Source organism: Terrapene carolina, unplaced genomic scaffold (assembly GCF_002925995.2).
Source record: "Terrapene carolina triunguis isolate 2854851 unplaced genomic scaffold, T_m_triunguis-2.0 Scaffold837, whole genome shotgun sequence".
Lineage (NCBI taxonomy): Eukaryota > Metazoa > Chordata > Testudines > Emydidae > Terrapene > Terrapene triunguis.
The window spans coordinates 76073-102054 of record NW_020665188.1 but is presented as its reverse complement, the minus strand read 5'-3'; the positions used below and the strand labels follow the sequence as shown (position 1 = coordinate 102054).

Sequence of the window (25982 nt, the reverse complement as noted above, 5' to 3'; positions counted from 1 at the left end):
TTTTTTTTTTTTTTTTTTTTTTTTTTTAATGCCCTCACTGGCCTGTAAAGAGGAATACAAATATTGTGTATTGTAAAAGGTCATGGTGGGGCCTGGAATGCACCCGTGTGCAGCTTCCTCTGGGCGGGATGGCAGTCTTGCACTCCAGTAGCTTTCCTTTTATAAACAGAATGGTCAAGAAGTACTAAGGGGAGCATAAAGAACACTTGGATTTCAGTGCCTAGTAACGCCTGTGGATACAGACTGCTGCAAGAACACCATAGTCCATGTTTCTTATTGCACGTGCGGTCTTGGCATTGAACCCAGCCGCTGCACTATTTAAAGGGACACTGTCAACACAAATGACACATTTGTCCTTATTTGCTATTGTTGAGATTGGGTGGGGGCCTTAATTTTGAGTTTTTTGCTGTCCTTTGGGGATTTGACTGTGCTTTGTGTGTTTTGCTTCGTCCTGCTGTTATGCAATAACATGACATAATATTCACAAACCACTGTCGGTGGAGCTGACAAGCCGCACCACGAGAATGCTGGGTGTCTTTTCCGGTCCCACAAATGCCTCTCTGGAGGACAAAGTGTGCCCCTAGTGACCCTTCCTGTACATAGTTCCGTGGCAAACGTTCTGTCTGGCATTCTCGGGGCTGGGTAAAGTCAGTCTCATCAGTCGCACCTTGCCAAAAGTTTGACAATGCAGCGAAGGCTTCGGGAAGAAAAGCCGCTACCAGTTTTTGCTGTTAATTTCACAGTAACCGAGATGGTCTCATCAAACCCGTTCCTCTGAAGATTTTCTATAAGGTCATCTTAAGAGCAAACTGGAGTTTTATCATCTTCTGGGTGACAGGGTCACTTTATCATGTGTTGTATCTAGGCTTGGAAGGATTTCATTTTTTAATTGGCAAATGTTGGTACACCTTGATTTTTTTTTTCACCAAACACACAAGCAGACAAATACGTCCATTGATGATGATCAAAATTTACCAAGCGGCAAAGTAAGAAAACTGCTATTTGAGAACCCTAGAGTTCTTTAAGGGTATTGACGTTGTATATTTGACATGTGATGTGAACAGTTTGTGTTTTAACGGTTATGAAACTTTAATGACAGGAGACACAGATTCAAACAGTTAAATAATTAGTCTGACCCCCACCATAACTTCCAGCAGCTGCAAACATTAAAAAAAATGCTTAAAACCCATCATTTTGCACAACTTTGATAATTTAAACAATATATTGAAAAAATGTTTTAAAATGAACATTGATATTCTCTGTTGAAATAAACAAATATATAAAAAATGGAATTCTGCCAAGCCTAGTTGTATCCTGTTATAATGTAGAGGAGAAATGATCCCCTGCTCTCCACAGGATAAGGGAGCCATGGACCTAAAGTTCCTCTCAGTCTCCAGCGTCAAAGGCTGAATTCCTGAACTGAGACCCTTTCCCAGTTGTAGCTGTAACATTCATCTCCCAGAAGTGGCTGGGGGTGGATGTGCGCACAGCCAGGGGTTCCAGTGCATGGTTGGAACAAAGGCGAGAGAGATGGGACCCTCTGTGACCTCTGGCCACTCATACCCATTCGACAGGTGGTTAGTCTGAGGCAGGCAAATATTTTAAGGCCCTATTCCTGCTGTGAGCGCTCTAATGGCCATTCCCTGTGTCGATTGCGACCTTCATTGATGCTCCACAGGGATCTGCTGCTGCAGGATCAGCGCCATGCTGTCTAACAGGCTGTTACATTTATGGTGTTCTTTAAAGCATCAGAGTTTGTTGTAAGCAAGCTTTTCCCTCGGGCCCCAGTAACACCTTAAGTCATTAAAGCAAATAAAGTCACATTGCTTTCGTTCAGAGGAGAGATGGTTTTGTGGTTAAAACCAAGAAAGCCAGGAGGCTGGTGTTCTGTTGCATGCTGTGCTATAGCTTTGCTGTGTGACCACCATAGGCACGTCCCTGAATGGCAGCGCCCTGAGGATTAAATAAAGGTTGAACAGGCACAGAGCGGCGAAATGTGCGAACAAAATAAGCGAGCACCATGCTGCTGGATTCTCCAGAAATGCCCAAGTCTTGTGCTGTTTACTTGCATTTCTCTCAGCCTGGACAGCTGAAATCAGTGGAGTCAGCCAGTCCTATTATAGGGTGGTCACTCCTTTAATATATTGGTTGCAAAAATGACAAAGAAGGTTCACTTGTTTATTGACCTTCTCAGAGCTTGATTCTACAGAACCTAGATATGGGCAGATACTGGAGTCAACAGCATCCCTTCAAAGTCAGTACATGGTTGAAAGGGGTTAGGCATGTGTTACTGCTATGAAGGAGAGTAGAAGGATTTGAATCAGCAGGTGTCCTTGAACTTACTTGTGAATGGCTGTGGTCTGTTTCGTTTGCACAGGAGAATGCCTGTTCCTTCTTTCTCACCCCCTCTGGAGAGTCAGTAAAATGGAGAAAATAAAAGCTCTAGGTTGACATGAAACTGAGCTATGTTGAAGGCTTCAATTAGAGCTTGAAAAGTGTCATTCTTCCCCCCCCAGCCCCCCTTGGACTCCTCAAAGAGACAAGATGGGATCAGCTCTAGGGGTTGGGTTGGGATTCTTGCCCTGAATCTTTTATAGGCTTTATTTTAAGACCAGAAGAGGTCTCTAAGATCTAGCCCCAGGGGTTCGTAACTTGAGGGTTGTGAGTAGTCCTAGGGTGTTGCTGCCACTCACCCTTTCTTTATGGGGCCCAAACCTTTTCTCCACGGTGCGGAAAAGGTTGAGAACCTCTGATCTAGTTGGACCTCCTGCAGAGACCGACGCAGGACATAGTTGGCAGATATCTGCTTTTTTCCTTTCCAACAGCGAATCAAATTCTTATCCGCTCGAGGATACTAGCTCACTGTGGTGAGCTAAGTAAGGGGCGATGGCATTGGATGCTAGAATCCTTTTTTAAATAACCTAAACTTAGCCTTGTGGAAAGATGCTGAAACTAAGTTTCTAGGATTGAGTATACAGGCAGGGAACATGAGTTTGATGGGTCAAATGGGGTAAAGTGGTATTTTCTGGTCTGACTCATAAAAAGCACTGTCAGGCTGATGGTGTGAAATGTAATAAAATGCTGTAGTGAAAGCCAGGCTGGGCAGACAGATAGGTTCCCTTCAATGGTGGTAGGGCAGAGGGTCCGTCCTAGGCTAATGTGTTGGTGCTGCCCCCAGGCAAGAGCAGAACTTAGAAGCAGCAAATCGCTTACCTAGCCAGTTCAAACATGGAGCAGCTCTTGTGGGTTCCATCCTGCCAGTACCACATTCACGGCTGCATCTCATAATGGTATGGGGAGATGCATTTTCTAACCTTCTCTATAGTTAAACTAGTCACTTGCTTTTTTCAGCTTCTAATTATAGTGGAGAGCAGTAGAATTGAGAGGGTGGAAGCCTGTTCGCGCGTGTGTGCTCCCTCACACGTGGCCTTTGAGACATCAGTGCTCCAGCCATGCGCTGGCACAGCAAGCTTTTCTTAGGCAGCGCCCGGGAAAGCGGTGCTGGTGCCAATAATGGATTATGATCACTTTTGTTATTAGCTCAGTGATGGTTCTCTTACTGGGGCCCCGCCCGCTGTTGTGTCCTCCCGGTGTGTAGGGGAAGTGAAGCACAGGATGGTTTGAAATGAACTGGCCGGCAGAAATACGCCTCGTTCCAAGGCTAGCTGTGGGGGGTGTCATGGGTCCAGCTCCAATGCAGCCTAGGAGAGGCAATCAGAACAAGCGCTCCCCGCCATGTGCTTTAATCCCCCAAAAGTAGCTGTTGAAGGTTATTTTTTTTCACCTCTGGTATATGGAGGGACCTCTGCAGTTCATGCTCCTCTCCCCATTCCCTGGAACCTCGGTAATGCATCTATGCTCTGCTGGCCATGAGCATGCTCAGTCCCTTGTGAGGATCAGCAGTTCTCCAAGTTGATTGCAGCTCCCAGAAGCAAAGCAGGGCTGCTGAGGTGTGGCTGGGCAGATCTTCTTTCCTCCCAGTCAATAGGGGAAATAGGGACGGGGGGTCCCAGAGTGGTCCACTGACCAAGTCAGTGTGGGAAATCTCACCCAGACATTAGCACCCTGCAGTTCTGTTTTGAACAAAGGAGCCCAAGTTTAACTTCTTGCCCCCTCCTTTGGCCGAAAGGCGTTTCCGGCTCTCGCCACAAGCTGAGTTGCACAATCATGCGGGTTTGGAGCGAACGCAGCAAGAAGCCAAGTTCCCCAGCGCAGTGCAGGCCATTCCTGCAGTGTTTGAATTCCTTATGTAAACGTTGCGCACAGTGCAGGCTTCTCTGTGTGGACAGCTGGTCTCTGTTATGATCTTAAGTGTCGTTTCCCTTTTCTTGAATGGTAGCGCTGAGCGGGAGGGATTGTTTTTTGGTCTCTGAATGAATGGAGCGTTCCAAATTGGTTGTGAATGGAGGGCGGTGCCCGCTTGCAGACTTTTTCAATGAATAACCAGGCCCCATTGTGCTGCTGGCGGAAAAACAACCCGCTCAAACAACACAGAGGCTGTTGGAGAGAAACATGCCTGTGATTGACAGCTGGAGCACCTCCAAGATATGTTTCCTTTTGCTTTCCCTGCTGCTCCACTGCTCAGCAAGGCCAGGCTTAATGGGTGTGATAGCCTTTCTCTCCAAGGGAGGGAATTAACACTAGACATGCTGAAGGGCAGCCTGAATATACTTGGGAAGCGTGGCTGCCACTTAATGAGAGGGGGGGGGCCCAGTAAACCTACCATGCATTGCCGAATGCCTCTGCCTTCACTAAAGCAAGGATTGATCAAGAGAGTAATTACTCTTCCCTGCCCCAGCAAATGGCACAGTTGTGAGTGCCCGTCTCTGCATGTCTCCTGAAGGAGAAGGACCGACCAATGGAAGGCCAGGTCTACACGCCGTAAAGGATTCTGCGGCGCCCTCTGATCTCAGGCAATTTTTTTTTTTTTTTAAATTTAGTGATGACCAACTTAATTAGCTGAGCCTAGAGCCGAGCTGCCTCCTCCATTCCTGGTTGGAGAGAGAACTGGGGAGTGACTTAGCTATGAAGACCCTCTCAGGATTTTTCCTAGTCCCTTAGTATCAGCTGAGCAATGGGGGGTTCCATGCTGGGGGCTTTAGCCCTGGGGGCATTTGGGGAGCAGCTAACTAGCCGGGAAGGCTGGGAGCACTTAGTTCAGGGCTGGTCTCTCCGAGTGTATGGGGGATATATTCAGACTGTGTAGAGCTAATACTCCACTTCTGATTAAGCCCGGCTGTATTGTTCAGTCACTACTGGGTAAAGAACTCTGATGTCCTCCCTTGCCTAGAGTGGCTGCTTTTAGCAATTAATTAAGTTAAGCATTTATTAGTTGGTTTAAAAAATTATATATAGTGAACAGACTCAGAGTATGTCGGAGGCAGCCTCAACTGGGAGTGATCTGGTTTAGGTTTTAAAGGGACACTGTCCTTCAAACAACTCAGGGGCGTGGAATTTTTTTATTCCACCTTAATGTGACTAACTTCACTTTTAGTATTTCCGCAAACCCATCTGCAAGTTCAAACGGCCAGTAGGATGGGCATTTGAATTTCTCACGACTGCTTGTGCAAGCAGAGGCAGTGTTACTGTCAGTGCTGAGTTACGTGTGCCTCCGGGCTCTCTGACCCACAGGGCCCTCTCCCAAAGGAGCAGTAATTAACGCAAGGCGGTAATTATTGGCTTCATACAATAACGAACACTACCTAATTTCTCATGCATTTAACCCTCCACGTGCTGCCTCTCTTCCCCAACTATCCAAACTGCTTCATTCCACACCCCAGAATTCAATACCCAGCCCAGCGTCTTCCAGCTGCGCCGGTGCTAAGCCAGCCAGGAACAGCTTTGTATGGGTTGCGGGGACAGCTTTGCTTCTTCAGGGCAGTGGACAGGGCTGGCCTGTGTCCACCACCAGCAGGATCCTTGGGGTCCTCTTTTGCAGGAGCCATTAAGTCTCAGAGAGGTGGAACTTTTGCAGGTCACTTTCTTTTGGCCAGTGGCGATAGCTCCATGAAGAAGGTGGAGACTGTTTAGGTGCATGCTGGCATCTCACTGCAATGCTAGCTGTCTAACTCGGAGCTGGTGTTATTTCAGTCGGGAGAAAGGGGATACTGCATTCCAGCTCTTAGCTTTTGAAGTAAGCAGATCAAAGCCGAGTTACTGAATGAGATGCGCCCCTCCCCCCCAGCAGACCATACCCCAACCAAAACAGAGTATATACAGTAGCTGACAAACTTCAGCTTCAAAGTACAGTGGGGAGGAAAAATCCTGTAAAAGTAATTGGATTAGCCCCAACTTTTTGTGCCGCTTCTCTGGCTACCAGAGCTGGAACAGAATGAGGCGCATCTTGACCCGCAGAGAAGACACTAGCCTGCTAATAATATTTCCTTTGGCTCCTATTATAGAGGCAACATCTCTAAAATACCTAGCAGAAAATATAACTACTGAGAATAAACCAGATTTCAGATCATAGAATCACAGAAGATTAGAGTTGGAAGAGACCTCAGGAGGTCATTTAGTCCAACCCCCTGCTCAAAGCAGGACCAACCCCAACTAAATCATCCCAGCCAGGGCTTTGTCATGCTGGGCCTTAAAAACCTCTAAGGATGGAGATTCCACCACCTCCCTAGGTAACCCATTCCAGTGCTTCACCACCCTCCTAGTGAAATAGTGTTTCCTAATATCCAACCTAGACCTCCCCCACTGCAACTTGAGACCATTGCTCCTTGTTCTGTCATCTGCCACCACTGAGAACAGCCTAGCTCCATCCTCTTTGGAACCCCCCCTCAGGTAGTTGAAGGCTACCATCAAATGGGCACTAACTTCTCCCCTGAGCTATCTGAAACCAAGCTGTGAGTGGTTCCTGACCCTGTTTGACAGCTGGCTCCCCAACCGCCAGGGTGGACCTGCACGTGGCTGGGTCTGCCTCACTGGACCTTCAGAGCCACAGCCCTGTTAAGCCTGATCAATGCTAAAATAGCTGCAACTTCAGCAAACAAGAAAGGTTAAATATATGGGGCCGCCTGTCTGCAAAACCCCAAGGTGCTGTTCTGTTGAGCCTTGTGGAAGCAGGTTCCAAAACCAGATGACTCCTAAGGCTTTGATAACCCATAACTTGAAGCTTTATATTCTGGGCTTTCTACAGCCATGGACTCTGCCTTCTGCATTGTGCTCTGTAGCAAACCACTGCCTCCCAGTCCAGTGGTGTCGGAAGGGAAAGCAGATTGACTAGCATGCTGCCAAAGGGCAGGGAGTGCTCCAGAGACCAGAGCTCCACTGACAATATCTGAGCAGGGGAATTCCCTTTCCCAGGAGCTCAGTGGACATGGTAATGGTGTAGCAAAACCCAGGGGACCTCACTGAATCAGACGGGAGCCACCCATGTCTGTGCTGCGTCAAAACTTGTAGTTGCCCCAAGTTTTGAGCAGGTCTGTCCCTGTAAAACACATGGGTCCTTCTTGCTTGCTTATCTTCACAGTTTCCAAAGAATTCGCCCACAATCGCAGAAGGGGCCAATCTGCTGATGGGTTTGCTTGTGTGCTTCCCTCGTGGAAGGCTTCTGGGGATGTGCGTGTGAACCGTTCACTCATGGAGGAAAAGCTTCCTTACTGTAAAATCTGCTCAAGTAGCTGGGCTCTCCAGCTTGGTTTGCAGCTGGCTCTTGGGAGGAAGTGGTGTACTCCAGGCAAAGCTGCCTAGTAAAAAGTGTTGTCCATATTCTTGACCTCAGTTCAGGGGTGAGTCTTCCTGTTCTCTCTCAGGAGTAGGATGGCATCTTTCTGTGTTGCTTTGTGGGCTCCAGATTAAATTTTGAATCCAAATTAGGGCCCGGCAACAAATACTCAATTCCCGTCTGGACAGTAAAGCCTAGTGGTTGGGAACCAGCTAGCGGGGGGGATTCACAGTGAAGTTGCTCTTTCTAGAGCAGATCTGTCTAAATGGCTTCACAGTCACTTTACTGCAAGCAACTCTTCATAGTCATTTCTTGACTGCCCTGTCCACAAACATACAGGTGAGACCCTGTAGAGTGAACCTTAGCTGCTGTTGTGCACTGGGAATCACACCCACAACAGTGGCATCTCCCCACTTCTCAGTCCAGAGTACTCTAAGAATGGGGCTTGGATTACGATGTCTGACAAGCTGTAACAGTACATTCAGCTGTACAACGGCCAGGTAAACAGCTGGCTGGACAAACGAACCAGGTGTGCGCCGAGGCATTCGTTCTGTAGTTTTTATTCTGCTAATCTGCAAACATTCTAACCTTCACTTGCAGGTTAGCAGGTTTCTGCTGTATTCATGCAGTTATGGAGCTGCACTGCACTTAGTCTATGCGCTGGCTCCCTGCCGTGCCTCAGAAGCATTGTCCTCTATAACTAAACAGACGTTTCATGTAGCCTCTGAAGTGTATTGTAGATATGACAACAGGACCTCTTTAATCGCATTCCTACAATGAGCTCTCGGCCCATTCCCCTTCAGCACAGTCACCACAGTTCTGCCCTTTCAGGGTCTGTCTATGTTGCATGCTTAGCCTGGGTCTGTGGGACCCGGGCGTATATACTAGGTGTTTCCAAGCCAGTTGTTGAGCATTCACGCTGCATTGCAAGCCTGGGTTTACAGCTGGTGGACCTGGGAGTCTCAGCCGTGCTAAGGGTCCATACTGCACTACTCAGATCTTCTGACTAGGATCTGCGGCTTGACGTGTGTCCACCCTGCAAAATGACAGGGCTTGGACCTGAGTCCCAGCAGCCCTTGAGTTCTGACCCACCCCCTAGCAGGGTCTTAGGACCTGGCCCCTGAGTGCTTGCTGATCTGCATCAGACTGATTTGTGTGTGGACAGAAGTGGGGCTTGAGCTTAGTGTGCAGTGTAGACATACCCTCAGAGGGCAGGCTCTGCACCGCCTTTCCCTCTTCTTTGTGCTCCTCCGCTGCCCCAGTGATCACTAACTGCCCTTGCTTTGCACGATGGGAACATGCATTATGCTGAGCACCACCAGACTATTTCTGATGTGGTTATCGCATATCTGATCCTCTGGCGGGCTGCCATCATGTCTGCTGCTGATCCCCCTCTGCTGCCTTCTCGCTCATGGAAAGAGCCAGCAAACACCATCATTTGTGCTAAATGGAGTCTGGGGGAGGGGTTGCTCTGTTTTTCACTCCCTTCCCTACTTGAAAAGGACAGCATGGCAGGCAAGCACAATCCAGGTGCCAACTCAGAAGAGCAACATGTAATGTTCTACCCGTACCCCAGCTGGGAGCTGTGTGGCAGTTCTCTTTATGCAGTCAGTAGACTCCCCCAAAGGCTGAGCGACCACCTCCCTCCGCACACTTGCTGGGCCAGAATCCTTGTGTTTATCTTTTCCCTTCTTCTCAGAGCTATGCCCAATACCAGCCGATGGTGGAAGGTCGCTGTCTACACTTAAATTGCAACAGTGGCACAGTTGTAGTGCTTCAGTGTAGCCACTCCCTACAGCCACAGTGGCTATAGTGTTAAACCACTGCCCCGAGAGAGTTTTTCTGTCAACCTCCCACTGTCTGCACCGAGGGGGGTGGAGGGTTAATAGACTTAAGTCCGTAGCTGGGGGTATGTGGATTTTTTCACACTCCTGCTGACATAGCTGGGTCAACATAACTGTTTAGTGTAGACCTGGCCTTAGTCTCTGTGTTTTCTGTGCAGGGGCTAAGTTTGACTGGCTGACGTTTCACCCAGTGAATGGCCCACTTCCTTCTAAAAGACACAAGGAAAAATCTCAACCAGCTTTCCATAGCTGGGAAGGCCAGAGGACTCTTATAACCTAGTCTGAGCTCCTGCATGACACAGGCCAGAGAGCCTCATCCAGTCTTCCCGCTACCCGCAGGGGAACCTGTTGGACTTTTTCAGCCTGATCCCCAGCCTGGTTTGTGTCTAGGGCCGGTGGCAGTCCAGCGAAGACAGTCCGGGCCTGTTACTGGAGCAGATAATCCTGCTGGTGGGGTCGGGCCCGAGCTCTTGTTCTGTCAGTGACTGTTTCAGTGGCACTCTAGCTCCCTGCAGAGCGGGAAAAGTGTAGTTTCCTGTGGCTTGGTGGTCGTGGGTAGCCACTGAAGAGACCAGCTTGTAGAATTGTCGCTGTTGTTTCTCAGAGCGGCGGGAATTCTGCTGGTCACATATTAAAGAACTGTGACCACTCCTAGACATCAGTGATACCAGGACGGGGAGAGACTGGCTCCCTACTAGATGCCACATGCCACCCTATACGGGAAGTAAATACTGCCCTCCCACTGTTCCAGGTCAATCTCCTCTGGCCGTGGCTGGTGTGGGAGCTCCTGTCTTGCTTCTGCATTGCTCTCTTGCTCCTTGGGGTGTGGTGCCACCGCGCACTCGCTTGCACCGGGTGAATTGCATGGATTGGGGCTCCGGCATCTGCACTGAGGTACTCCAGTCCTTTGCTCAGTGGGTAACCCCCTCCTCCCCACTCATGATGCACAACCAGATCTTGCTTTGAAGCTGGCTTCTTCAGACTGAACAAGAAGCTTACATACCTCACAGGGTTCTGCCTTTCCCAGAATCCCTTGCTATCCAACCCGCTTTCTGGTGGGAATCAGAACCAGACTGTACTGGGCCTGAAGCTTCCCTTAAAGGGCCAACATCCTATTAAAGTCCCCTCCGCTCTCCTTCCCAAGCCCCTATCTGTAGCTGAAGCAGCACAAGTCCCCGATCACTCTGACAAATGGTTTTCCCTTTGTGGGATATGGATGCAGCCTGTATTCCTACATCCTCCTCCACAGGTGACAGGGGCCAGCCAACAGACTCTCAGAGTCCACCTCTGAAAGGCACAGCTGTGCTGCCTCCTTGCCGAGAACAGGCTGAAGGCTTGTCCCCCTTTGCTAGCTTGTGTGTCCCTTCTTGGGAGTCTTGGCCCACTGTGTTCCGAGGCAGTGGAAGGCAGGTCTGCTCGCAGTTACTAAGTAGCGTTTGGATTGCAATGATGGTGGCGAGGGTCGCTTTCTGTGCAAGAAACAGCGTTGATTCTTGGCCCTCCCGTGCCAGGCTGTGTGTCAGGAAGCTCCTGGCTTTCGAGGATGTGCTCAGGCAATAGGAAGTGGGTGTGGATTTTGATGTCCTTGATAGAACAGATTACAGCTAAGAGGCCTGTCTACTATCTGAAACCACTAAGATACCAAGGCCTGCTCCTTTAAAATATGGGCCTCTCCCGGTGCCTGGCCAAAACTCCCTACTTCTGCTACTGGGCAACATGCTGTGCACAGTTTCTGCTTGGCTGGCTGCCCTGTAGTCCAGGGGAGGCTGAATTCCAGTGATGCAATAAGCAGGTCACTTGCGAAGGATCCTCTGTGATAAAGGCGGTGTGTGAATGTAAGCCCCGTCTCCCGAACGGTACGTGGAGATCTTACGTTACTGTCACAAAACTTTGGCTGAAATTTCAGATTTTAAGCATAAAGGGGAGTAAAATTACAGAGATTCTGCTCTTAAAAAGGATTGTGTTGCGTACTAATTAGTACGTGCAGTTAAGTGTTGTAAGTATCCATCCATTTCCTTCTCCTGCATGGCTCCGCGCTCATTGAAATCCATGCTAGCGGATTGCAGCAATAGTCCCAAGTATGGAGACTGAGAAGCTGTGATGCATGTTAATCACTTCTTTCCCTCCTCTGATTTTAGTGGTACTTCACGCCCCACCTCCGACAAAGATCAAGCGGGAACTCCACAGCCCTTCCTCCGAGCTGTCATCCTGTAGCCGTGACCAGGCTCTCTGTGCTAACTATGGAGACAAGTGCCTCTACAACTATTGGTAGGTAGAACTGAGATTCATCCCCAGGACCGCAGAAGGTGGGGGTGGCATGGGGACTGGGAGGCATGGAAACCAGATGCTGGAGAATCCATCTGAGACAGATGTTATCACCTCTGTGTTGCTAATGAAAACCCCTCCAGGCTTAGTTGGAAGGGAGATTTGAAAGCGCATTCACTTTGAGAGCTAGCTTCTTACTGATTAAATTCCTGAGCTCATGGAAGTGAGGGCAGTGCCAGGCTGCACAGAGCATCAAATTTCCTTGTGTTTCCATGAGCACTGTTTGCAATTGCTGATTTAAGCCGTAAAAACAACCCTAAATACGCAAATGGGCAGGATTGGCTTCTGAGAGATGTTTCTTTAGGGCTCTTGTATGTTAACATGCACCAAGGCAGTTGTTTAGACATCCAAAGGTTTCCAGGAATCCTGGACAGCACTGTGCGTGCAGGCTCCTTCAGAATGCTCATTTCCCTGGAAACGAAATCTACACGGCTCTCTAACGCATAGTGCCATCTGACTGCTAGTGAGCACTAGGTGATGCTCAGCTGCATGTTAACTACTAGTATCGATTAGCAGAGGTTGGTCCATCAAACAGGTCACAGCTAACTCCTGCAAAATACGCCGAAAACAGGCCTGAGGGGGGTGGGGGGGAAATACGACAAGTTATTCTCTTACTTTTCATGAGTGGAAGCTAAAATTATCTTTGAGGAAAACGTGTGGCAAGTGTTAAAGCAGGCCCCTGTGACGCAGCCTCTGTCTGTCACTCTTGTGAAGTACAAAGATTCCCTTGGGGCTGCTAGCAGATCGGGCTGTGTTAGTGCTGTCACTGCCTGACAACTAGGAATGCAAACAAGTCTGGGTTGTTCTGAGCAGTGGGTGAAGCCACGTGAATGCTGTACTCATTACATCGTGGTCCTGTCCATCTTCTGTTCACAGTGCCTATGACAGGAAGCCCCCTGCTGGGTTCAAGCCATTAACCCCGCCTGCCACCCCCGTGTCCCCTGCCCAGCAGAGTTCCTCGCTTCCTCACCCTCCACCTGCTGCGTCAGTGCAGGCCGCTGCCCATGTTGCCCCAGCAGGTGCGCTGCGGGGGGCTCCCCCAGCATCTGCCCCACATGCTCTCCAGGAGCCAAGGCAGCAAACGTTCGCTGTGCCCCGGCCACCTCATCAGCCCATGCACATGCCAAAGATGATGCCTGAAAACCAGTATCCAGCAGAGCACAGGTAATGAGCCAGGTTTGCTTTATCACATGGCGCATGCACAGCAAGAAGCCGGGTGTCTTGTGTTCTGAATGCTCTTTCCTCATTGGTTTTGCTCGTTTGACCAGAGGTGACATGCGGGGTCACATGCCTCTTCTCCCCCCCCCCCATAACACTGCTGAAGCCTGCTGCCCTCATGTGCCCCCCCCCTCCCCCCCCTTGGCAGGGATGGGTCGTCTCTTGGTCTTGCACCATGTGTTGGGGACAGGAAATACAGTTTTCTATGGGGCGCTGTGGTACCTGTGGCGTAGTTGCTAACATTCCTTCTCCAGTCCTGGAACCACAGGATTATTGTAAGCTGGGGTGGCTGGCTTGTAACAGCACACTTGTCAAGGTATATCACCTATTTCAGTGTCGAACATTAGGCAACTTTCTCCCCTTTTCCCTCTCCTAACAGAGAGTGAGCCTGGGGCCTGCCTTGTCCTCCCAAAGGGAAAACAGGGTTATCTCTGACTCCAATACAACAGCACGCTTCTGGAACGCCTTCCTTTGCCTTCACAGAACACTAGAGAATCCTGTCTCGGGGCTATGTCTTGGATCCATGCCTAGAGGGCTCTTCTGGCAGTTTGTTCCATTGCCTAAATGATCAATGTTAATATTGGAAACTTTCTTTGCTGTAGTTTACACCAATTACTTGGATCTCTGCAGATTTTTCTCTGAGCTCTTTTCTTTTGAAAAGATGCAGGTCAGCAGCCTTGGAGACTGTCTGGGCTCTTCCCAGAAGAGACACAGCATTAGCCGTGATGGCACTGACCTCCCCCACCCCTGCAATTTCTCTCAAACCCCTATCTGGCTTGGGGGGTGGGGGGGAATGACTTCCTCTAGGGATGAGCTGTTAGTTTGGTGTGTCTGCCCGTTTTGCTCGTCAGACTGATACTGCAGTAAATGTGCCGATCAGTACCAGTTGTGAGTTTTGTTGTAGAAGCTAGTCAAACAGCACTTGGACTGGGACCGCTAAACTAATTTGATTTAGGAAATGGAGCAGCCAGTTCTTTGGATCACAAAGCCCCTGGGTGGGATTTGAACTGATTTTATAGAGGTGATAGGTTCTGTTTGCTATCCATTCCCACATTGCTTCTGTCGTCACTTACTGATGGCATTAATTGATTCTCATCTTTAGAACATGCCTTTCACGTATCTGTAGATACACTTTGGGTATCTTCACCCCCTGCCCATCTCTTCCCTAGACTGAACACGTCCCATTCTCTTAAGACCAAGGAGAAATTATTCTCCAAACCTTGCATTGTATTGCTTTCTTCAATATTCACTAGTTCCTTTCGAACATTTTTAGTGTGCTGCCCATACACTAATGTAGTACTGACTCAAGCTGAGGATTAATCTGCCTGAGTCAAGGCAGATAATTATCTTCTGCTTTTGCCACGTGCCTCCTCCCTTCACAGAGCCAAGTAGATGAGTTTTGGTGAATTGCACTGTTTCTCTGTTCCTGTTCGAAGTTTAATGCACATATGAAAACTGCAGAGCCTGGATTTTTTTTTTTTTTTAAATGGGCTTGTTGCAACGTTTGTCACTTCCTGCAAGAATCTCAGCTGCTTTCTTCCTTCTTGAGAACATCCTCTAGTGGAGCCAGCACCCTGCCGCCCTGTTCACACGGCCTTGCCAAAACTCCTGGCTGAACATCCTCCACCCTGGTTCAAGTCCTCCAAGCTTTGGGGGTGATGTGCTAGGAGTATTTGTGTGTTCTGCAAAACAAGGCAACATTCTCAACATGTTTTTTTCCACTTCACCCCAACTTTCCAGCAATGCAGACCACAATGCGAAGCCCTCCTCTGCAGTACCACTTTCTTGCTCATCTGTCGATGTAGTCATTCCCTCCTGTCTGGAAATCACTTGACAGTCATGCTTCCTTGACCTCGGATTATTGTGTTGCTTTTATCACACTTCTGCTGTTTGTTGGGATTGTACTGTGTATTTTAACCATAGCCTCCCAAGTGCTTGTAAACCTTCCCGTTGCTGAGTGTCTGACACTGCTTCACGTTGTCTCTACTCAGTCCATTGCTAGAGAGCACCGTGACAACCCACTTAGTTCTACCTTTCAGCCTGATGCTGAATTTTATCAGTTACTCTGCTTGACTCTTGCCAAGCTGTGTATCCATCTTATTCCATCAAAGTCCCCAGAGAGCTATGTGGAACATATCTGCACACACAAGACCGGCTGCAGTGACAAAGATGCGCAAAAAAAAGCATCTGGGTTCAACCTAGTTTCAACAGTTTGTTTGCTGTTTGTTCATGTCCTTTTCCTTAAGCTGGTGCTGCTAGAACCTAGGTAGTTAGATTGCTTTAAAAGACCTAGATGGGCTTTTGCCTAGTTCAGGGGGTAGGAAGTCTGCATCCTCATCTGTATTCCTTAGTCTGAGTTAGCCACGCCATTGATTTATTCCCTCCGAAGTGCCACAGACGTGCGTGGCGGAGAATTCTTTAAAGATGGGATCTGCTGAAATAACGGGGGACTGGAAAGGGGGGGGGGGGCTGGTTCGCTACAAATTGAGCTGGCCTGTCTGTCAGGTTTCCCCATTTCTGTCTCTGTAAACGGGCGCTTCGTTTTCTGTCTCCACTGAGGGATGTGGATCGATCCCACAGAGGAACAGGCAGGGCAGGCGGGGGCTATAGTCAAATGAAGGTCAGTGCACAAAGTTGGCCGTGCTTTATTTTAAGCAGGATGAGATGTGAAATGCTTCCCTAATCTGCACAAGTGGAAACCATAGGAACACAAGTCAACACTGGGCTTCAAAAGCTGAGCCCACCTCCCTGGATATCTCTGCTCTCATCTTTCTCCCCTCGCTTCCCCCCCCCACCCTCTCCAAAAAAGCCCTAGTGAATGGCACTAGCATCTGAGGTCGCCTTGCAGCCCCCAGGGCTGTGAGCTCCAGACGACCTGACAGCTATGCTTGGGCTACTGGCTCGCGCCCATCCGGAAGTGCCTCTTCCTGCAGAGGCCATACCACCACAGTGCTAGAGTTTCAGGCGGAAAGGTTAGAGGGGCATCCATCGGAAGTGGAGTAATCCAGGCCCGTCAGCTGCAAAGGATCCAGTTACAAAGGTCCCAGGGGCCTTGGTGCTTGGGAAAGGAACTGATTGGTAGAGATCGCCTTTCAAGGTGCTGAGATGTTGAGCAGCAAATTGTGGGGTGGGGGCTGGGCTGGGCTCCTGTTCGCATCTCTCCCAAGTCACAGCACTCAGCCTCTGGAGCATTACAAATAGGGACGGATGCCTTTCACATCCCGATCTCCTCCCCTGCAGGCACCGGCTGGGGGTTCCCCGGCATACCCTCTCCCGGGTACAGCAAATCGTAACTTGTGCCTGCTGCTGGCACATGCCTGGGCACCTTTCAGTGGCTTCCTTAACTGGAGCATTAAGGATCCAGGAAGGATGTGCGACAAGGTTCAGCAGCAGGTCACTTGGCTAGAGGTGCCTCAGATGGGCTGTGTTCTGCAATGGCCCAGGTTGATCTCTGCCAACTTGAGCATCCATGAGAGCTCAGAGGCCCACACCCCACCAGAGAGTTAAATGCTTAATCCCAGCCCCAGAGGCAGATTACAGGCCACTTGGCTTTCTCAGGTTGGAATGGATTCAGCGTTATGTAATTGCCAGTTCCTCAGTCCAAGCTGTGTGACAGCGCAGGAGCAGAACATCCTGGGGCTCTTCTCTCTTCTCTCCTCTGTCCCCTGTCCATGGGGTCTTGTCCTCAGCAAGGGGTAGGAACGGGGCTCCCTGGTCTCCCGGGAGGCAGGTATTCGTCTCACATGCCTGCTGTAAGGTCACGGCCAAGTGGGCCCGTCTTCTGGGGCCTAGACCTTACCATAGCCACGTCTGTGTGAATTTCCTTGATGCAGGCGGCCTTGTTTACCAATAGCTGGCTAGCGGGCTCTTGACCAAGGAGCCAGTAGCGATGGCCTGGCCAGAAGGGACTGAACGGACTTGCTCCGAATGCCCCACCCATGAAGATGGTGAACGTCCCTGAGAGGCAGGGGAGGGCAGTGACGTGTCATTCCCCCACCCTCATCTGGATGTAGCCTGGTGATAGCTCCCATAGCAGAACAGGAGGCGGGCATGGGGAGGGGCCTAAGGCCAAGCTGCGCTGGCTGAGTGTGTGTGTGTTCCCCTACTTGGATGACTGGCTAATCCAGGGCAGTGTGGCACAAGTTACATCTCCTGATTCCATCACCCGCGTTTTTGATGAGCTACCCAGGTACCAGGTTGTGCCTGGGGAGTGGAGCACTTGGGAGCCGGGCCGGATGTTGGAGGGAGTGAAACAGGTTTGGCCGGGCTGGGCCCGCCCCACCTCTCATGAGCATCTCTTGACTTGGTCTGCACAAAAACTGCTTGAATGCTGCCTTCACCTGCCTGAGTCTGCCATGGGCTAAATCCATCCGGGCCCACATGGCTGCTGGTTTTGTCTTATCCTGAGTGGTGGGTTGATAAGGGACTGCAGAGACCCTGATCATAAAGTACATGTAGGACTTGGTAGCCTAACTGCATCCCATTTAAAAAGCCATCTGCATTGTGGGAGACCATGGTGATCCTGAGAATGATGCTAGTTCGATTTGAGCCATGTTGCTCCTGTGATGAGCTAGCTTCATGTGTGGAAAGCCACTTTCCAGGTGGAGGTGACTGTGGTGCTCTCAACGAGGGAGCTCCTGGTCCACCATCTACCCTGTCCTCCAAGGAGAAGATGGTATTTCGGTGCCATGGGAGACTCTTCCCCAAGATGGTGTTTTGAACTCTACGAAGGATGTAGCCCTGCCAACGTCCTTTCCACAATGCTGCTTCAATTCCACAAGGCCCTTCTCCGCATGCTTGGTGTCACAGGGTCCTCGGGGCTCTAACATCCCACTTCTCCTTTCATGTGCCCCAGGTCCCCAAGTAAAAGGCTGGCTGAATGCGAGTCACTGCTGTGAGCTGGCCCACTTACAGCCGCCAGCAGGTGTCTCTCCCCTCGGCGCTTACGAGGGCCTTGCCCTCCTCTCCCCTCTGTTACCGTGTCCCCTGGCTTTGGGTCATTCTGTGGAGGTGATGGGCTTGCTTTCTTTGGACTGCCTTTGCTTCCCACTGGCTGGAAGGGCCCATGTGTGGTAGCTAGAGCCTGGGAGAGGGACCAATCCAGTCTCGGTCTCTGAGCATTGCTCAGAAACCTAAGGCTGCAGCTAGTTAGCTCAGAATTGCAGCTCAGCCTCTGTTTCACAGGGCAAGTGCATTTGACACCTGTAATCTCTAGTTAATGAACGTCTTCGGTGGGGTCCCTGGGCATTGCCAATAGCGGCTAGTAGTGGGGAAAACAGGGCTAGGTATTCTACTCTTGTCAGGGTAATGGGCGTGAGTTCTTGTGGGCTGCCTGTTCGGCAGAGCTGGGAATGGATGCTTTCACCGTACAGTAACACCTCTCTCTCTCTCTCTCTCTCGCTCTCTCTCTCTCCCCCTACCCCACCCCAAAGGTTTCAGAGACAGCTGTCTGAGCCCTGCCACCCTTTCCCTCCTCCGCCAGGCCTTCCTGGAGACAGTCGCCCAGTCTACCACAGGCAGATGTCCGAGCCTATAGTCCCGGCCGCTCCGCACCCTCCTCAGGGATTCAAACAGGAGTACCATGATCCCCTCTATGAGCACGGTGTCCCGGGCATTCCAGGGCCTCCAAGGCATGGATACCAGTCTCCAATGGGCATTAAGCAGGAGCCCAGGGATTACTGCATTGACTCAGGTTTGTATGGGAGTTGGGTCTCCAGCTCTGGAGATGCCACTGAAAGGTTTAGCCAGGACCACACCTTGGTGCCTTTGCTATAGTGTTCCTCGTGCGCAGGACCCTGGGCCCCGGGGCTTCACGAAGGCTGTTGAGCACCCTCGTCTGAGGAATAGACCCCATTTGGAACTTGCGGACCTCAGCCAGAGCCTGTAGGGAGTGCGGCGTCTCGGAAAGGGAAGCTGCTCCCTAGGGTGGAGTGCAGGCACTGCAGCAGCTTCAGAATGCTGGCAGGGGGAGCGTGGAGAAGTCACTCCCCATGGCTCTGTTGAAGCCGAACAGCATATCGGTTCATGCCCTAAGCTGGAGCAGGCGCTGCTATGCCCTCTCAGTTCGCTGGGTGATTTCCAAGCACAGCGAGGGACCGATGGGGAAGGGAACAGCAGTGTTTACATACAGCAGTGTGTTGGTTTTCTCATGCCAACAAAATGCCTCCAAAGAACCCCTGCTGGCAGTAGGTCAGTGCCCAGGCTTTGCTGAGGCCCTGTGGAAGGAAGCGCCTTCTGCCCGTAACCTAGCACCCCGTGCGCAAGCCGTCTGTGTGGCTGGAGTCCTTCCCCGAATGGCTGGGGTGGGGAGCAGGTTGATGCAGCGAGTTCCAGCTGATTCACACACTCCAGGCTAGAGCCAAGCTGTATCTCTCCCCATCTCCCAGCCAGCACTGGGGTGCTGCAAAGTGCCACTAGATCTGCCGCGCTAGGAGAGGAACGGCGCTGCAGTTGGCCCTCTGCTGAGGTTTAGCTGGCAACTTCCTCTAAGGTGTCTTGATAATGTTGCATTAAAGTGGTGACCTGTGTGACCTCGGCGCTTCCCACTGCGGGTGTGGGAAACCGCGCCCCGCACGCTGCCTCCAAGCTAATGTCTAACCGAGTTAGAATGTCAGATGACTCTTTTTTGTATAAAGAACAAGCATCAGGCACTCAACAGATGTTGCTGTATCTAAATGCCAGTAATCTGCACAGCGGTCCTGCTCGACCGCGCTGCAGACCTGTGTGCAGAACGCCTCCTCCTCCCCTCCTTCCCTTAGCTCACAGGGGCAAAGGTTATCTGAGCACACAGAGTTATGTGGGCTCGGGCTAAGCTTTCCCCTTGGCCCCAGGTAGCCGACTCTGTTGACCCATAGTGTGATTTCTGCTGGCTGCTGACCATGCAGGGCCTAGCTACACAACAGAAAATCCTCTAATCGCCTTAGGCCTAAAAATACGGTGACCTCTCAAAGGCAGGATTGGATGCAGTCGTCAGCAACAAAATGGAGCAGATGTGTGTGTGGGGGGGGAGAGGATCTAAATTTTTTGAAGGACTCTTGTTTATCTTCAACTTTCCTCCCTTCTCGTGTTGCTTGAGCTATTTGGGAGAAGACGAAATATTGGGCTTGGTCTCTTTTAAGACCATCTACTAACCTGGATTGTTGAAACAGACCTTTCCCTATTGAGTGTCTCCAAATCGCCTTTGCAAGTCAATTTGGATTGCCTTTTCCAAACCAGGAAGGAGCCTGTACTTTGTGCTGATAACCTCTCCCTACTCATTTTGAGACCGCATGCCATTGCAAAGCGATGGGATTGAATGAGAAGGGGGCTGTCCCCTGTAGGAAGAGGAGAAGAGCTGGTTTATAAGACCTCCAGGATAAATATGCTGTACCTGCAGTTGCAGTATCCTATTCATGCCCACAAATTCAGGACACCTCAGTTTAGTCTCGGATTTATCTTTCACATTGAATCCAAGGGGGTAAATAGTCACATGGGCTAGGAATAGTTCAGAGCTATGAGCTGGCCTGGAGGCTTCTGATTTCCTAGATGAGGGGGAGTTCTCTTTTCAGGGAAGTCTGCAAGTCAAAGCGAACATTGAGTGAATGATCAATCTTTCGAGCAGTCCCTGAAATCTTATGTGGGGAGCTCTCACCTCTTGAGCGCCTCTTGCTGCTGCGTGCAGTACTGCAGCCCTTTTCCTGATCCCAGGGCCCCATGTAGGTTGTTGCTCTCGCCTAGCAGGTCTTCAGCGGTTCAGCCTCTGGCTGGTCACACAATCAAAACGAACCCTTCCAGGGTAGCAAAAGTCCAGCAAAACTGTCTGTCTGCCCTCACCGCGGTCTTCAGCTCCGGCTCTGGGCCCTTTAAACTCAGCCCTTAGGTTGGGCTGCCAAACGAGCCTTGTCCCCATCTTGGGTTTGACACCACTTCCCTGGGGAGGGGAGGAACATGGTGCCCCCACTGCTCTCGGTGCCAGCCAAGGGACCCAGCAGCCACACACAGCTCCGTGCTATTCATTGCTGCTGCTTCCCTGGGCCTCTTCCCACCTGGACCCTTTAGCCTCCTCCCTTAGCTTGGGGTTGATGTTCCCAGGGCGCCTCTCTCTCCCAGCTTAAGCAAGTGCAGCCAGGATCAAACCCTGGCTGCCCCTCGAGCTCCTGTGGCCAGAGAGGAGCCCCCGTCCCTCTGGTCCCAGCTGAGCTCTGGCTACTTCTGGGAGGCCTCTCTAAGCAGGCCTGGAGGACCCCCCCCTCTGCTGCTTCTGCCCTGAGTGGGGGTGGTAGGGACAGGCCCTGCCATAGGGTGCCGGGAAGACGGGGTGCGCCCTATCATATGTCACCACAATAGAATTGCTTGTAGGGCTGTGTGATCTCGCGGAGTTTCCTGCTTGCATGGTGCTGCCAATCCCGGATGGGAGGCATGCAGAGTACCGAGGAGCAGCGCCAGGGCCCCGGAAGGACACTCCAGCCCGTGACGGGGTGACACTGACCCCGCCCAGCAGGCAGAGGTGCTAAGCCATTGCGCCTGTTCACCACGCGCACAGCGGCTATGTAACAGCCCCGCCCCCCCCGGAATATCTCAGCACACTGCTTCTGCTGTGCCATGTGGCCAGGGTGTAGCGCTGCCTGGTTCAGCGCAGGCTTAACTCGGCTGTTGTTTTGATTGCAGAAGTGCCTACCTGCCAGTCGTCATACATGAGAGGAGGGGGCTACTTCCCCACGGGCCAGGAGGGTAAGTGCACGTGTGTACACAAGACAGAGCACTGCGGGGATGGTCATGGGCGCACAGTTGCGTGTCATTGACTGGGGCTGAAGGTTGTGGAGGCTGCTGACACAAAGAACCCTGAGGAGTGTCCCTTGACAGTGCTACTACAGTAACAGAACCACCACTGCTTTAGAAAGGGAGAGGCCTAGGAACTTCCCTGGTTCTGGTACCCACCCCCACCCATCTGTAGCTTCCTTTCTGTACTGGGGTGAGTCCAGCACCACTGTGAAAGCAGGTGGAATAGCAAACCAGCGTCACTGCTGATTTAGAGATCCAATCTGCCCCTTACCAGGCGCTCTGTATCCTTCCGTACGACTGTTGAGACTCCCATTTACCGCAGCATGAGTTCTTCCTTCCTGCCTCGCTCTTGGGTGTATTAAACGGTGGTACGGGCGGCTGTGCCTGATGCAGCTGCTAATAATAGTGCGTCTCCATTTCAACTGACGCTTCACCTGAGCTAACAGACCATCCCAGCTGTGTGAGAGAGCAAGGGGAAACCACGCTGCCTTGCTCAGCCACACATCTTGATGGCCACGTACTTGCCTGTACCCTTTAGTCTGGGATAACATGCCTGATAGAGACAGTAAGAGGGTTTTCAGTTACTGGAGCTACATGGGGTGGGGAAGAGGAGAAATCCGAATGGTATTTGGCCAGCGGAGTGGCTTTCAGCTCGCTCACTGAACTAGTCTAGACAGGTTTTCTGCCAGCAAATAGAATCTAACGTTCTGAGGGCCAGGCCGAGTGAGCCGATGCACCGTTTAGTCCAGAAAAGGGACTGTGCTCGGATGTGCTTCTTGCAAGTGAAATGTGCTGACTTTCTAAAGCTGTTAGCTTCATGCCTGGCCTCAAGGTGAAGGGGAGGAAACCAATCCATGCTCCAAATCTGCCCGTAGACCAGTAGGGTTTGGGCCTGAGCATTAGATAAGTCCATCCAAAAGGCAGGTATGAATGAGTTTGTGCAGTCAGGAATATGGTGGTTTTTTACAGGTTCTAACTCTCCAGTAGTGCCTTTGCTAACCCCGGCACAAAGGTCCTGCTTGGTTTGTAGCCTGGAATCCAACCAAGGCCGTGTTTGTGGCTATGGCGCTGTAGCAGCTGGGATTTCACTGGTCTCAGCTGGGTCTTTCGTGCATTCTCAATGGTCTACTGAAAGCCTTTTTAGTGTGCTTGTTTTGCTGAGCTGGCTGATGGACAGTCAGCATTTATTAATGCCACTGGCTGCCTGTCCCGTTAGGATGGTGAGGAAACATTCTGCTAGAATGTGGAGATCTGGATTCATACCAGACAGATTTCAGTTTTCTAAGAAACTGCACAAGATGGGCCTCAAATAAAGCCACAGCCCTCTGTAAGCAAAGGGGGTAGCTGGCAGATGTCCAGGAGATTTCTGATCTGGGGTTTGGTTGGTTCAATGGCACAATCAGCTAATCACACCTCTGCACCTATAGCATGCATGCTTCAGCATAGGTCGCCTCTCTGGTCTGGACTGCGGAGCTAATGGGCATGCTTTCCTCCTAGGATTTTCCTATGACAAAGATGCCCGGTTGTACTTTGATGACACCTGCGTGGTGCCGGAGAGGCTGGAAGGTAAGACACTGGCTGTAATGCGGCAGGGTGGGGGGGCAGGCATGGCGCTGCCTCATAGAATTCCCATGGCCGGCTCTTCTGACAAAAACAGGGTAAGAAACCCAAGCCAGTGGCAAAAGGATGCCGGAGCTGGGTTCTGTAGCCAGGCCCCACTCTCTATCCATGGCATGGTGACATCCTCGGCCAGCCTTGTTCTAGGGCTAGAGACCAGCCAGGCTGGCTCCAAGTGCAGGAGACAGCAGGTCAGCGGCGAGCCTGCGGTGCTGGGAGCAGGTGATCTAACACGTCTCTCCTCCCACACAGGGAAAGTGAAGCAGGAGCCCACCATGTATCGGGAGGGGCCTCCATACCAGAGACGAGGGTCGCTGCAGCTCTGGCAGTTCCTGGTCACACTCCTGGATGACCCGGCCAATGCCCACTTCATTGCCTGGACAGGCCGGGGCATGGAGTTCAAGCTGATCGAGCCCGAAGAGGTACGGAACCGGACACGGGACTTGCCAGTAGCTGCTGGCTTGGTTACAACCCAGAAACAAAGGCCTCTGTTCCCAACCCGCTTCCCCCCGAGCGCTCTGGGCATTTCCTGGTGCAGTGGGGGGGAACAGCGGGGGAAGGATTAAGTCTAATGGGGTTTAATACTTTACTGGAAACGAATGACTGGCTTGGAGCCTCAGGCTGATCAGGGCTCTCTCCTTTCCACCCATCTCGCTCCCTAAATGGCAGGTGGGGGCGGGGAGGGGGGAGGATAGGGAATATCTTTGCTGGGGGCATGGAGTGTGCTCTGGATCTCCAGAGGGGAGACCCATGGGCACTGTGAGCAGGGGCTGTGTACAGTGGCTTTGCAGCCTCTTGAGGGAGGCTGGATGAGGCAGACAGAGCCTTGGGATGGAGCAAATGTAGCCTCCTTGGTATATGCTTGGGCAGTGGTGGGGAATAGTCTGGCTCTTGCCCAGTGCTGGAGGAGGTCTGAGACTCTGGCTCCCCTAGGACAGGGGCGCTAAGCTCTCCGTTTGTAGAGTCAGTGCTGGGCTAGCCATGCAGTCTGCCTCACACTGGAAATGCAGAGGGTACAGATGGGGTGAGTGCTGGAGCTTGGGCAGGAATATGGAGGTAGATTTATGGTTGGTGCTGGGGCCTCAATCACTGTAGTGGAAACATCCAGCAGTGAGATAGTTAATGTTGATATTTAGACTGTCATCACTAGGTTTCAGAGTCAACATACAGCACAGTGAGGGTTGAGGAGCAGTTCCCATCTCTGAGCTGCCTCTGCTATGCTTTGTTCCTGTGGGTGAAGGGAGTGTGTTTTCTGTTTGCTTACTTGGGGCTGTTTTGCTGCTCCAAGGGCTAGAATGGTTTTCAAATGGACATGTAGATTCTGGAGCAAGGGCGCGATTCCGCAGCTGGGTACTACAGGCAATCGCAGGTGTAGTGGCCATGACACATGCAAGTCCTGCCAGCAGTGTAGTCTGTAGCTTTTATTTTACATTTAGTCTGCTTTTGAGTGGTCTTCAAGATGTAAAAGCCAGCAATGCTGTCTCCATTGGCAACTGGAGCAATTAACCTGCAACTTCCAGCCCCAATTCCCGTCTCAGCAGATACCGAAAAGCAGAACTGTCATGTGGAAATATGTCCCTCCTGCCCCAGAACAGCTGGGAACCCAAAATAGGGCCGTTTCGACTGCAAAGCACAAAGGTGTAACGGGGTTATTGCTGTGATGCCAGTGTAAGCCATGTCCTGCTCAGGTCCGTCTGCTTAGGGGCCCATATTCCCACCGGCAGTGACGGTGCTTTGCCCAGGGCTGAGACGCGCACGTTGCCTTTGGAAGAGCGTTCCCTCTTGTGGAAACCAGACTGTCTCCTCCGCAGCCCCTGTTCGTTTGTCCACCCACAGGAGCCCATTGCTTGGTGACCCTGGGTAGGGCCCTGTGTCACAGCTTGTTGTTGGATCTTCTCCTGCCTGTAACACAGCCCAAGGGGAATGTGTTGAACAGATGGCACAAGCCCAGGTCTTCATGCGTCCTGCTATGCCAGAGCCCCAGATTGGTAGCAAGCAATCTGCCAACCAGGAGCCCTGGATGCTTGTCATTATCTCCTATGCTGTAGCAGCCAGTTCATGCGCTCTCCCCGGGCACTCCTTGAGAATCATTCCTTCCCTTTCGCTCTAGCATGTTGCCTTCCCTGCCCATGTGGCCCTGGGCTGGCCCAGCACTTGCCGGGTGCATTGGACACCTAGCAGGGTCCATGAGGTTTCCAATGTAGCTGTTGGCTCTGCCCTGGTGATCCCAAGAAGGCACTGGGCTTCTTGGATCGCCCTCTGTGAGGAGCATCGGGGCACATTTGCAGGGTGACGCAGAGGAAGAAGCAGTTTAAGTAATTGAAACCAGCTGCATCGCTGAGCAGTGCACTCTGGGTAATGATCCATAATCTCTATTGCGCCGTGCATGGAAATTGTGGTTTTCAAACGGCTTTTTTGGCAGGCTCCCTAATCAAGTGGCTTTGATTGTCTTCCAGTTGAGCACCCTCTGAACGCTGACAGGCGGCTCTTCAGTCTGTAAATGCTTTTGCCATGAGTCTGCTTTTATTGCCTTTGGGGGGGGGGGGGGG

The 25982-nt window shown here is 51.2% G+C and overlaps 1 protein-coding gene across 2 annotated transcripts in view; it reads left to right on the top strand.

The window, feature by feature from the left end:
- ETV5 (ETS variant 5) overlaps positions 1-25982 on the top strand; it is a 37221-nt gene that overhangs the window by 5012 nt on the left and 6227 nt on the right. For both annotated transcript variants that reach the window (XM_024206352.2, XM_024206351.2), the window contains exons 6-11: positions 11652-11781; positions 12715-13002; positions 18489-18748; positions 21703-21765; positions 23314-23382; positions 23686-23855. In XM_024206352.2, the coding sequence (XP_024062120.2) occupies positions 11652-11781; positions 12715-13002; positions 18489-18748; positions 21703-21765; positions 23314-23382; positions 23686-23855 (980 nt within the window). The remainder of the gene's footprint in view (positions 1-11651; positions 11782-12714; positions 13003-18488; positions 18749-21702; positions 21766-23313; positions 23383-23685; positions 23856-25982) is intronic.